Source organism: Motacilla alba, chromosome 23 (assembly GCF_015832195.1).
Source record: "Motacilla alba alba isolate MOTALB_02 chromosome 23, Motacilla_alba_V1.0_pri, whole genome shotgun sequence".
NCBI classification, from domain to species: Eukaryota; Metazoa; Chordata; class Aves; order Passeriformes; family Motacillidae; genus Motacilla; species Motacilla alba.
This window is the reverse complement of record NC_052038.1, coordinates 4457459-4471013: the sequence shown is the minus strand read 5'-3', so window position 1 is coordinate 4471013 and position 13555 is coordinate 4457459. Positions and strand designations below refer to the sequence as shown.

The following is a 13555-nucleotide window of genomic DNA, read 5'->3' as shown; positions in this document are numbered from 1 at the left end:
TGATTTGGGGTCACCTCAAATCAATGAACTTGCTCCTGGCACTGAGTTGATCCTGGGTATTGGAGGGAAAAGAGAAGGAAACAACCAACCCTAATCTGAATTCCAGCATCAGGCAGGAAAACTAACTCTAACCTTTTAGGATTTGTTCCACAGGTGATCCAGGATTGGTCCCTGGATCCACGAGTGCAAAGAGGGACAAATCCTTCAGGCAATGTGAGCTGAGATCCAGGGATCTCAGCTAAAAGTCTGACGTGATGAAACTCCACAGTGCTGCCCACCTGAGGAGCAGGATTTACACCCTGGAGGATCTGCACCCTCCTCCTCAGCCCTGATTTACTCTGCATACAGTGCTGCATCTCCTCAACTCTGTTTCCCAAGGAGCAGCTACTGAAAAAACCCACGTTCTTCCCCCCAGACTGACTCAGAGATGAGCCTTGAATTCACTGTGATTTAAGAAAAACACAAATGGGTTTTTTTTCTTCCTTTTGTAAGGACCAAGAGCAGCTCCTCACCAGCGGAGATCGATAGAAACTTTCCTCAGATGAGCAGCTGATGACAAACCTGCTGAGAGGATGTAATTCCTCTGACAAGGAGTACATTCCTTGCATTAACAGGAAATCTTTCTCCTTTTCCAGTCATTTGTGAGCTGGAAACGTGGATTACACCTCTCCTGGAGTGTGACACTTCAATGAGGACAGAGGCATTCCTGGGAAGATGGCTCAGCACATCCTTGCAATATTAATGCCTCCTTCAGAACCATTCCTTTAGTTAATAAAAAACTCAGCCTGGATTTGTCTCCTTCTCCACAGAGTCCTGGCGCCTGAATAATCTCAAAAGAGTCTGGAGTTCTGCATTTCAATCAGCCCTTTTTTGGGACAAACCGGCCTTGATTTTTCAAAGCACTAAAACAATGCTCAAACCCTCACCCTTGTGATGGCTGAGGAGGTTTTCCTGGGCAATCCCACAGGTGAGAGCTGAAGCTTAGCTGGTCTGGGGGAAATTTGGTCTTCCAAACTGCCATGGCAATCACTCCATGGCACTGGGATGACACAGAGGTCACTCCCACCGAATCCCATCAAAATTTTAGAGCATTTACAGACGTTGCTCTCCTGAGCAGCTCCACTGCCTGAGCCAGAATTACCTTGAGGACATCTCCTGCCTCCAGCTCGAAGGTCCTGGCTTTCAGCTGGATACCCTTCCCAGGCTGGCTCTGGATGGAGTAGATGCACTCGTGGTTGTTGTTGTAGTTCAGGGGGTAGTTGGGGGACAGCAGCACACCCTGGGTTCCCGTCACAGACGAGCCACACTCAGCTGCACCGAGACACAAAGGCACATTTCAGTGACCCCACGCATGTTCTGGCCACACCACACATGCAGGAGACTCCTCTGAAGGCCACAGCTGCTCAGCCCTTCCTGCAGCAGCAAGGAAAGGGCTTCTCCCTGCTGGTATTCACTACAACCTGTTGTTGCTCACTACAACCTGATGTTGCTCACTACAACCTGTTGTTGTTCACTACAACCTGATGTTGCTCACTACAACCTGTTGTTGTTCACTACAACCTGCAGACTGTCCCCTTTTCCATCACATTTTTCTAGCCAGGCTTCTCTCCTCCTTCAGAATCTGTGTAAATGTAAATCTGGGGGGGAACCTGTGTAAATATAAATCTGTGTGAATCTCTGCGAATTCTGTGTGGATCTGTGGGAAATCTGTGGGAATTTGCAGGGAATTTGGGGGGATCTGTGGGGAATTTGTGTGGAATCTGTGTAAATATAAATTTGTGTGAATCTCTGCGAATTCTGTGTGGATCTGTGGGAAATCTGTGGGAATTTGGGGGGATCTGTGGGGAATTTGTGTGGAATCTGTGTAAATATAAATTTGTGTGAATCTCTGTGAAATCTGTGTGGATCTGTGGGAAATCTGTGGGAATTTGGGGGGATCTGTGGGGAATTTGTGTGGAATCTGTGTAAATAGAAACCTGTGTGAATCTCTGTGAAATCTGAGTGGATCTGCAGGAGATCTGCGGGAAATGGATACAAATCTGTATGAATCTGTATAAATTTGTGTGGCTCTGCCTCAGAACAACCCCACGCTGAGGATTTTCTGTTCCTCCTGCCGAGCTCCCACACGAGTGAGCCGTGACTCACTGTTTTCCCAGCCTGTTTACCCTGCAAGATTTTCTGCTGTCAAACACTGGCTGCCTGCTCCTCTGGGGCTGAGCAGGCAGGGCTGGGGACAGTCCCCCCCGAGTAGTTTTTGGGGTCAATCTAATGTCCCTGAGTCCCCACAGCTCCTGGAGCTGAGGGAACCATCCCAGGGGAGGGAATCATCCTAGGGCAGCTCCTGGAGCTGAGGGAACCATCCCAGGGCAGCTCCTGGAGCTGAGGAAACCATCCCAGGGCAGCTCCTGGAGCTGAGGGAACCATGCCAGGTGAGGGAACCATCCCAGGGCAGCTCCTGGAGCTGAGGGAACCATGCCAGGGCAGCTCCTGGAGCTGAGGAAACCATGCCAGGTGCTGAGAGAACCATGCCAGGGGAGCTCCTGGAGCTGAGGGAACCATGCCAGGTGAGGCAATCATCCCAGGGCAGCTCCTGGAGCTGAGGGAACCATGCCAGGGCAGCTCCTGGAGCTGAAGGAACCATCCCAGGTGAGGGAACCATGCCAGAGGAGCTCCTGGAGCTGAGGGAACCATCCCAGGGCAGCTCCTGGAGCTGAGGGAACCATGCCAGGGGAGCTCCTGGAGCTGAGGGAACCATGCCAGGGCAGCTCCTGGCTCTGCTGCTCCTCCAGGGAAGGGTTAAGGAAGGAGGCAGCAGCAGATGCACCCAGAGGAGGCTCTTTGGAGGTGACTTTGTCCTCTGCTCTTGCCATGGATGAAAAGCTGGATTTTGGCACAGATTCCCCAGGGACAATGCTGGGGACATCTCAGGGAGCTGTCCTGGCCAGAGGGCTTGGACAAAGGACCAAAAACCACTCTGAGTTCTCCCCAGACCATCTCTAGGACAGGATCTGAATACAGAGTGTCTGGAAAAGCAATTAAATCTCCTGTGATCTTAATGAGTCAGCCTCCCTTTTCCATCCCTATCCAGGCAGATCTGAGCAGGCAGCGGGGACATTGTGACAGAGCTGTCACCCTGCCACAGAGCTCTGTGCCATCAGCCCTGAGTTTGCCCTGTTATGATAAACCCAAGCTGTTAATTCTGAGCCAGGAACAGCAGCCAGGGCGTCCACTTAGTGCTGCTGTCTGAGGCTGGAGTTCAAAGCTCTGGAAATGATTTTTTTATTTTATTTTCATTCCCCTGATGAGCTTTATCTGCAGCCTGATTGTTATTCCTGCCTGTCCCAGCAGCATGGGGCCCCAGAGCTCAGCAGAGCTGGGAAATTCAGCAGCACAGGCTGGGAGGAGGCAGCAGCTGGCTCTGCTGGGGAGCTTTAGCCCTGCAGTGGCCCTCAAGGGTCACCCAGAGCTCAGGACACTCTCCTGAGCAGGTCTGGCCACCAGGTGAGAGCCCTGCCCTGGCTGATCTGGAGGAATCCCTCAGGCTCTGGGTGAGCAGAGCTGGGAACGATTTCCTATTGAAATTCGACACCAAAAAAAAGGTGTGCCATCTTTTTCCCAAGGCCTGGAGCATCTCCCCCATCCCTGCTCTGGATTGGTCCCATCCTGGGGGATGTCACCCATCCCAGGGGTGCTCCCAGCCATCCCAGGGATGTCATCCATCCCAGGAGTGCCCCCAGCCATCCTGGGGGATGTCACCCATCCATCCCAGGATGCTCTGGATTGATCCCATCCCAGGGATGTCACCCATCCTAGGGGTGCTCCCAACTACCCCAAGGGATGCCACCCGTCCATTCCAGGGATGTCACCCATCCCAGAGGATGTCACCCCTCCATCCCAGGGGTGCTCCCATCCACCTTGGAAGATGTCACCCATCCCAGGGGATGCCACCCATCCCAGGGGACTTCACCCCTCCATTCCAGGGGATGTCACCCCTCCCAGGGGTGCTCCCATCCATCCCAGGGTATGTCACCCATCCAGGGGATGTCACCCCTCCATCCCAGGCGTGCTCCCATCCATCCCAGGGTATGTCACCCATCCATCTTGGAGGAGGTCACCCATCCCAGGGGACGTCACCCAAACCAGGGGTGCTCCCATCCATCCTGGGGGATGTCACCCATCCTGGGGGATGCCACCCCTCCATCCCGGGGGATGTCACCCATCCCAGGGGTGCTCCCATCCATCCTGGTGGATGTCACCCATCCAGGGGATGTCACCCCTCCATCCCAGGGGTGCTCCCATCCATCTTGGAGGATGTCACCCATCCCAGAGGTGCTCCCAGCCATCCCAGGGGATGTCACCCCTCCATCCCAGGGAATGTCACCCATCCCAGGGGTGCTCCCATCCATCCTGGTGGATGTCACCCATCCAGGGGACATCACCCCTCCATCCCAGGGGACGTCACCCAAACCAGGGGTGCTCCCATCCATCCTGGTGGATGTCACCCACCCAGGGGACGTCACCCCTCCATCCCGGGGATGCTCCCATCCATCCCTGCCCACCTCAACAGTGCAGCACAGCGGGACCAGCCAAGCAAAATGAAAGCACATGACCACCTACCAACACACCTTGGCAGAGGCGAACTCCACACACGCCGTCTCCCGCCCAGGCAGGTGATCCGCGCCGCGCCCTCCAGCCGGTAGCCCGGGAAGCACGAGAAGGTCAGCACGTCCCCCACCCCGAACTGCAGCCCCTTCCTGATGCTGTAGGCCGGCACTTCTGGCTCGTCACACGGCTCCAAGTCGTATTCTGGAGGGGATAAATGGGGTTTATGGGATGGCAAATGGGTTCTGGCCTCCACCGAGAGGACACGAGGATCCAAGGGAGCTTTGATCCAGCTGCAGTGAATCCATGAGGATTCTAAGCCATAAAAACCCCCACCTACAGCTCAAGGATTCTGTCCTCCCTGGAGAGAACATGAGGATCCAAGGGAGCTCTGAGCTTTGATCTACCTGAAGTGAATCCATGAGGACGGAATCCTCTTTGAGCCATGAAAACCCGCCTGGATTTCACCCCAACCTAAAACTCAGGGGTTCTGTCCTCCATGGAGAGGACACAAGGATCCAAGGGAGCTCTAAGCTTTGATCCAGCTGCATTTTCCAGGGAGGATGGAAAAATGAGGACGGAATCCTGTTTGAGCCATAAAAACCCACCTGGACTTCACTCTAACCTAAAACTCAGGGCTTCTGTGCTCCCTGTAAATGACACCAGGGTCCAAGGGAGCTCCAAGCCTTGATCCAGCTGCAGAGAATCCATGAGGGTGGAATCCTGTCTGAGCCATGAAAACCCAGGTGGGATTTCACCCCTACCTACAGCTCAGGAGTTCTGCCCTCCCTGGAGAGGACACGAGGATCCAAAGGAGCTTTGATCCAGCTGCAGTGAATCCAGGAGGATTCTAAGCCATAAAAACCCACCTGGATTTCACCCCAACCTAAAACTCAGGGGTTCTGTCCTCCCTGGAGAGGACACAAGGATCCAAGGGAGCTCTGAGCTTTGATCCAGCTGCAGTGAATCCATGAGGATTCCAATTTCCCCCTCCACCCACAACTCCCCACCAGCACCTGCATCCCAACCACCTCCAAAGGCAACAGGTCCCAGTTCCTGTCACAGTGACACGGGTGGGGCTGGGGATTTGTCACTGTCCCTCTGCTGCAGCCCAGTGAGGACGGATTGATCTGGGTGGGATTTCTGCTGCCTCTCCATCTCTAATCCTGGAAATGGATGATCCTGCTCAGGGAATGCAGGAGGGCACTGAAGCTGCTGCTCCAAGAAAGGTCACGTAGGATTTTGGCCAACAGCCAAACTCACATCTCTGACTCCAGACCAGCCTGAAGGAAAACTCTTTTGAGAGTGTTTTTGGCAAAATCTCCAAGCCCAAAGCCTGTATGTTGACATATATATATATGTAAAGGAAGCTAAAAATAGAACTGACTCCCGTTTTTGCTTTTCAAGATAGGAAAGAAACCTTGAAATACACTGAAAATGAGAGTTATAATTAGAGGCGAGCTTTTGAAAGGCAAAAAGCCATTTTCCCCTCATCAAAATGGGAGTTAATTGGAAATTTTCTGACTGGTTTCCACATGCAAATCCCTGACTTCAGAGGCCAGGAACAAAGGCACTGGGAACCAGGTTTCAGCTGCATCTATGGCAACAGCTCTGCCCGTCAGGGAGGGTGCCAGACCAAGCTCCACAGGAAAAATGGGAATTTCTCTCCTTCCCTGGGTGCTGAAGTGGCAGCTCAAGACTGGGAAGGACACAGGGACAGAGGCAAGAACAGCAATAAAGCTCCTGTCCTTCACTGATTGTTGTAGGGAATGGCTTCTGGGGCACTCAGGCAGCAAAGATTGACATTCCCTGGAATGGGAGCATTTGGAGGATCCAGCCCAGAGGTCACAAACACCTCCCACCCTTCAACCAGAGGCTGTCCCAGTGCCATGAGCTGCCCTGCAGTGCCACATGTCCTTTTTTTGGGTCCCTCTCCAAGTCCTCACACTCCTTCTGACCGACAGCTGCTGAAAATCAGGATTTCCTTTGAAAAATCTGCATTTTGGATCACCACAGCCACTCAAAGCCACCATCACCGTGATGGTTGAGCGAGCACAGCTCAGCATGGGATTGCTGGAACTTCTCTGGGCAGGAATCGTTTCCCTCAGCCTCCTCCTGACTCCTGGAGCCAGGAAAATGTGGATCCCTCAGAGCCCTGCTGGGTGCAGCAGGAGGGGGCTCCCATCTGGTACCACAGCAGAGCAACTGAGCCAGCCCAGGCAGGGAAAACGCATTTTCCAGTTCTCTGGAAGTGCCAGTGGGATCATGGAAACCCAGCCTGGGATATGCCAGGTTAAAATAATGGAATGGTTTTCCATGATTAAAATGGATTTCCATGATAAAATCATGGAAGGGACCTTAAGAATCATCCAGGGCCACCCCTGCCATGGCAGGGACAGCTCCCACTGTCCCAGGCTGCTCCAAGCCCTGTCCAGCCTGGCCAGGGATCCAGGGGGAAATCCATTTCAGTCCCTCCCCACCCTCACAGCCAGGAATTCCTCCCCAATATCCCACCCCATTTTCCTCTTTCCCAGTTTGAAGCCTTCCCTGTGTCCTGTCCCCATCCTTGTCCCCAGTCCCTCTCCAGCTCTCCTGGAGCCCCTTCAGGCCCTGGAAGGGCTCTGAGCTCTCCCTGGAGCCTTCTCCTCTCCAGGAGAACATTCCCAGCTGTGCCAGGCTGGCTCCATGGCAGAGGCACACCCGGGACAGGCTGCAGGCTCAGGAGGGGCACTGCAGGAGCATCCAGGTGGAGCAAGGAGCCAGAGGCAGAAGGAGGGAGCAGAGGGACAAGGGGACACAGCCCTGCCCTGCTCCTGATCCAAGCAATCCAGATTGCTCCATGCTGCTTCCAAAGGATCCTATCTGTCTGTCCCTGAGCTGGAAACGCTGGGCCTGCTGCAGAGATTCTGCTCTCAAAACAGAGAAGGTGTTTGGGGAAACAGGGACAGCATTCCCCAAAAATCCTGAGCTGGAACTGTCCAGGGAAGGGGAGGGTGAGGAGGCAGACAGCAACACTGGACAGGGGTTTAAATCCAGTGGGTCCATTCCTGTTATCCAGAACAGACAGAATTAATTGTTCCCCCTGGCTGTATGGGGGCTGCAAGGGGGATATTTCTTGGGACACATTGGGGATATTTCTTGGGGCACATTGGGAAAATTTCTCGGGACACATTGGGAAAATTTCTTGGGGCACACCAATGTTTAGTACTGGGATAATTTACTGGGTGACAAAAGGAGTGACCCAAATCAAAGGAAAATTATTCTCCTGGGAGGGTGGAGAGGCCCTGGCACCCCAGAGAAGGGGTGGCCCATCCCGGGAAGTGTCCAAGTGCTGGGGCAAGCTGGGATAGTGGAAGATCGGGCAGGGGTGGGCCTGGATGAGCTTTAAGGTCCCTCCAAACCCAAATCATTCACAGAAAAGTGGGAGGGGAAGGAGGGGAAAGACGGGAAAGAGGGGAAAGAGGGGAGGGAAAGAAAGGAAGGGACAGAAGGAAGGGAGGAAAAGGAAAGAAGGGAGGAAAGCAAAGACGGGAGGAGGGGAGGGAAAGAAGGGGAAGACGGAAGGGAGGGACAGAAGGAAGGCTTTGGGCAGCTGTTGTCACCTGAGAAGGTGATGTTGAAGCCCTCGTAGGACATGGAGAAGTCGGAGATGAAGCGGATCTGGGCCGAGAAGTTCCCGAAGAGCCCGGCGCTGAGCGGGGCCGGCAGCCGCGAGCCCGTCAGCTGCTTCAGGGGCTGGGCAAAGCTGGAGTTCTCTGTGATCAGCAGGTAGTCGTGGCCATTCTCCAGGTGGAACGTGTGGAAGGTGAAGAACACACCTGCAGAGGGAGGGGAAAACCAGAGGTGGAGTTATCCCCCAGCATTCCCAGTGCCCAGCTGGGGAATGCTTCCCTTCTTGCTTCCCTTCCTGCTTCCCTTCCTGCTTCCCACCCAGGGCAGGGGGAAAATCACACTGAAATCATGGATTTTGTTCTGGTGGAAATGAAATCAATGAAACCCCTAAACCTGGGGTGTGGGAGCAGGCCCAGAGCAGGGACAGGCTCTGGAAATGTTGGATTCCTGTGCCCGTGTCAGGGATGACACAAACTTCCTCCAGGGACAGAGCAGCAGCTGAGGGAGCTGCCCAGGGGAGCCTTTTATTCTAGAAGTGACTTTTAAATGGAGAGCAAGAGCAGCAAGGCTGGAGCTGGGAGGGCTCAAAAACAAGCGTGTTCCAGAAGGAATTCCTGCCTGGAAAAACAGGATTTAAACCCAGCCTCAAGGTCAGGGAAGCTTTTCCAGAAATGTGTCAGTGGTGCAGCTCAAGGACCTTCCCATGATGGGCTGAATCAGAGAATCATGGAATGATTTGGGTGGAAACGACCTTAAAAATTGTTTTATTCCATCCCCCTACCATGGGAAGGGACACCTTCCCCTAAACTCTACTTCTATTCACCTTTTCTCACCCAAAATAAACCCCACAACAGCTCCAGCCATGGAAATGCTAGCCAAACACAGCCAAACTATTTTGCCTCTTCCTCCCAAATTCAATTTGAACGATTTGAAACATTTTGGGAGAAGGCTGTGACCTTGCTGCAATTGTAAATGAGCCAGAGAGGAGTAATGGATTACTTAAAGTCCCCTTCACACCTCCAGACACACAATGGGAAGCACTTCAGGCTCCTGCAGGAGCCTCCAGCGAGGTGATTTTTCATGCTGGAATTCAAACGCCATTAGAAACACTCATTCTCTGGAAAATAATTCCAGCTTGAAAATAAAATTAAAAAAAAAAAAAAGAAAAATTCAACAAAAAATGGCAGTGAGAGCAGAGGCAGGCAGGATCTGAGCTCAGGAACTCTGTCACAGCATTGTCACACCGACTTAACAAGGCAAGGAGATGCCAAGCAATAAAAAGCCTTTTTGCATTTAGATGGATTTTTCCATCCTGATCTCCCAGCTCAGGGCAGGCTCCCGAGCCCCTGCTCGTGTGGGATTGGGATTTACCCTGCTCAGAACCCCTCTGGAGAGACACAGACTCCTCCAGGAAACCCAAGGATGGAATCTGGGCTTTGGGAGGGATCCCTGCTTGGTTTGACCAGGTTATTTCATTTAACCAAATAATTCCCACCCCAAGGGCTGGCTCTGCATGCCACCATTCCCAAAATATAGCATCCCAAAGAAACAGCAGGAAACCTGCAAAGAAAGGCCAGAGGAAGATTCTCCTCCTTGCTGCCCATTCTCTGTCAATTTCTGGAGAAGAGGGAAAGCTCTGGAGATCCAATATCCAACCCCACAGCACCAAACTCCAGCTGAATATTCTATTTATTTATCCCTGGCCCTCTCCAAGTTCTTCCTGGAGGTTTGCTGCTCACATGGAGCTCTTCCCTTCCTAGAAGTGAAGGTCAGAGAGGCTGGAGCTTTTCCCATGGGAGTGGGAATGAAGGAATTGTGGGATCATCCCAACCTTTATGCCTTCAGTGTCTCACAAGGATTTTTATGACCCAAAGCTTAGGACTGACCTTGATAATTCCTTCTTTATATTCATTCTGTGGAGAACATTTTTTATTCTCACTCTTTCCCCCCTGCAAAATTCCACAAAAGCAGGAAACTTCCAAGAGTTTCCAAATTGTTTGTTATTTCTACCAGAAACACAAACCAGAAATAGATCTGACCTGAAAACAGGGATGTGGGGAATGCAAAATGACTTTATTCTCCCCCGACAGCAAATTTAAACCCTCAGCTTTAGCAAACCCAGCCTAAGGAACAGAAATAACATCACCCCTCTGGAATCAGCACAAGAATAATTCAGTTATCCTGGAGAACATGCCCAAATTCCAAGTTTTTTAAAGTAAAAACTCCAAGCAGAGGGCACGAGGCTCCTCCAGCACTGAAGGGTTGTGGAACTGTAGCAAAAAGGGCTAATTATAAACTCATTTTAAAGGATTTGTGACCAATTAAACCTTTGCTCTGGTCTGCAATTTACTGTGGCACAAAACATCTCTGCAAACACAAGACTGGGCTTTTTTTTTTTCTCCCCCCATTCTCTGCAGAAGAAACAGCAAAACAAATTAGAGGGGAAAGAAATCACTTTGAAGCAGTGAGATTAAAAATAATGGGCTCTCTTTAGGCATTTAAATACCTTTAAAATTAAGCTGCTTTTAAACTCCACTTGCACAGCCCGGGAGTCCATAAAGTGTCACAGGAAAAGAATTGTTGGAGCAGCTGGGGCAATTCCAGGACTCGTGTGGTGGCCATGTGGGAGATATTCCCAAAAACCCTTGGAGGGGGGAGGAGCTGAACACCTCCACAAATCCCTCAGGAGGGGCAGATCCCTCTCTCTGTGACAGGAAATGGTTTCAGGATATCTGCATGCACATCCTGACTTTCAGGATGGGGCCAGAAAGGTCTGGAACAGGAGATAACACAAAGCACAGGCTCTGCTTGATAAGAATTTTCCCTTTAAAAGGATGAAGAGGTGACATCAAAACCCTTTGGATCTTGTCCAGGGACAATGGAATCATCATTCCTGAGAGGAACTCCCTTGGTTCCCACAGGGAAAAGTTTCTCTCCCACTGCCTCAGTCCTCTCCTCACCTTTCCCATGGGATGTTTCTATCGTCCACGTGCAGTTCAAGTTGTTGGGATAAAAATCAGGGAAGCCCGGGGAGAGGATGGTGCCACTGGAGCCACGGATGTAGCCCCCACAGAGAGCTAAAAACACCAAAAATAAAAAGGAGAGAAAGAGTTTAATAATCCAGAATCTTTCACAAGCTGGGAGGAAAAAGTAAAACCAAAACCCAACCCAGGAAAATCACAGAATCCCAGAATTCCTAGGATGGAAGAGACCTTTAAGATCATCGAGTCCAAGCCATGTTCTAACACCTCAACCAGATCATGGCACCCAGGGCCACATCCAGGCTGGTTTTAAACACATCCAGGGATGGTGACTCCACCACCTCCCCGGGCAGATGATTCCAGGGTTTGCCCACTCTTTGTGTGAAAAACTTCCTCCTTAATTCCAGCCTGGATCTCCCTTGGTGCAGCTGGAGACCGTGTCCTCTTGTTCTGTTGTTGCCCGGAGAAAGAGACCGAGCCCAGCTCAGCACAGCCACCCTTCAGGAGGCTGAGGAGAGTGACAAGGTCACCTCTGAGTCTCCTTTTCTCCAGGCTAAACAACCTCCAACAAAAGAGACCGATCGACCCAAATCCGATCAACCCAAACTGGGTTTTGTTGGTCAAAATCCAACAAAATGCATGGACAGACCCACCAAAATCCAACAAACCCCACGGATTAAATGCCACTGGGAGCTTTCCAGCTGCTGCTTTGGCAGTGGGTCTGCATGGGGAGGGTTTCCAGCAGCTGGAACCACCACTCCTGTGGGATCCACCTCTGGATATTCCGAGCCTGGGAGCTCGGCTCTGCCTCCTTGTCACCATGATATTTTATAAATCCTTTCGCCAGGATTTTTTCTCCTGAGAGGCCTCAGAAAAGAAATGCAAACAATAACTATCTGATGGCTGTGGAACGTGGCCTGGAGATGGTTCACCAACAGGTGCATCTTCCACTGGTCCATGTGAGTTGTTTCTACTCAATAACCAGTCATGGTCCAGCTGTGTCAGACTCTGAGAGTCACGGGTTTTTATTACTCATTCCTTTCATTCCTTTCCAGCTTTCTGATGGATCCTTTCTCTCTATTCTTTTTAGTACAGCATTTTAACATAATGTAATGTCATAAAATAATAACAAATCAGACTTCACGGAGTCAAGATCCTCATCTCTTCCCTCGTCCTGGGGACCCTGGAACACAACCACACCTCCTAACATCCAGAACATCCTGCAGATGCTGAAACACAGCTTTCCTCACCCTCACAGCTGGGCAGGGGCCGGCTCCACTGGAAGTTGGGCTCGCACTCCAGGGCCTCAGTGTCACTCAGGGTGTAGCCAGGGTCACAGCTGAATGTCACCAGGGCTCCCACGTAGAAATCGTTGCCGTGGCGCTGCCCGTTCACCGGGATGCCCGGGTCCAGGCAGTGGTCAGACTGCAGCTTCACAGCTGGGCACAAAGAGCAGGGTGACAGCCCTCAGCTGGGCACTGAGGAGACCAGGGGCAGCTCAGCACACCCATGGGATCACCCCAAACTGTGCTGGTTGTCCTCAAAGTCAGAGGGTGGAAGGGAGAGAGGGAATTCCTCAAGGGAGGGGATGGAGAGAGGGAAAACCTCAAAGTGAGAGGAGGAAAGGGAGAGAGGAACATTCCAAAAGTGAGAGGATGGAGAGAGGGAAATCCCTGAAATGAGGGGATGGAGAGAGGGAAATCCTCAAGGTGAGAGGAGGAAATGGAGAGAGGGAAATGCCAAAAGTTGAAAGATGGAGAGCGGAAAATCCCCAAAGCAAAAGGAGAGAGAGAGGGAAATCCTCAAAGTAAGAGAAGGAAATGGAGAGAGAATTCCCCAAAGTGAGAAGAGGAAATGAAGAGAGGAACTGGTCTGGGATTCTTGGGCCTGTCCTGTGCAGGGCCAGCAGTTGGACTCCACCATCCCTGTGGGACCCAGCTCTGGATATTCTGATTCTGTGAGCTCAGCTCTGCCTCCTAACATCAAGACTATTCTGCAGATGATAAAATAAAAATGAAAAGCTTCTACAACCAACCAGAGGGGGAATGGCTTCAGATTGGAAAAGGGGAGATTTGGGTGGGATATTGGGAAGGAATATCCCTCTGTGAGGGTGGGGAGGGGCTGGAAGGGCATTCCCAGAGAAGCTGTGGCTGCCCCATCCCTAGAAGTGCCCAAGGTCAGCTTGGAGCACCCTGGGATAGTGGGAGCTGTCCCTGCCTTTGGGTTTTAAGTTTCCTTCCAAGCCAAACCAGTCTGGGATGCCAGGAAAAGCAGGAATTGCTCCTCCACTGGCTGCAGCTTCCCATGCCCACTCCTTGAGCAGTGTGAGCTGCCTGGCATGGGGAAAACAAACCCAGGGT

General features: G+C 51.8%; 1 protein-coding gene across 1 annotated transcript in view; it reads right to left on the bottom strand.

Annotated features, from left to right (window-relative positions):
• The window catches only part of CSMD2 (CUB and Sushi multiple domains 2), a 238525-nt gene that overhangs the window by 57708 nt on the left and 167262 nt on the right, over positions 1-13555 (bottom strand). The window contains exons 18-22 of the mRNA XM_038161173.1: positions 12446-12634; positions 11175-11291; positions 8205-8420; positions 4618-4806; positions 1142-1311 (exon numbers count right to left, since the gene is read on the bottom strand). Coding sequence (XP_038017101.1) covers positions 1142-1311; positions 4618-4806; positions 8205-8420; positions 11175-11291; positions 12446-12634 — 881 coding nt within the window. The remainder of the gene's footprint in view (positions 1-1141; positions 1312-4617; positions 4807-8204; positions 8421-11174; positions 11292-12445; positions 12635-13555) is intronic.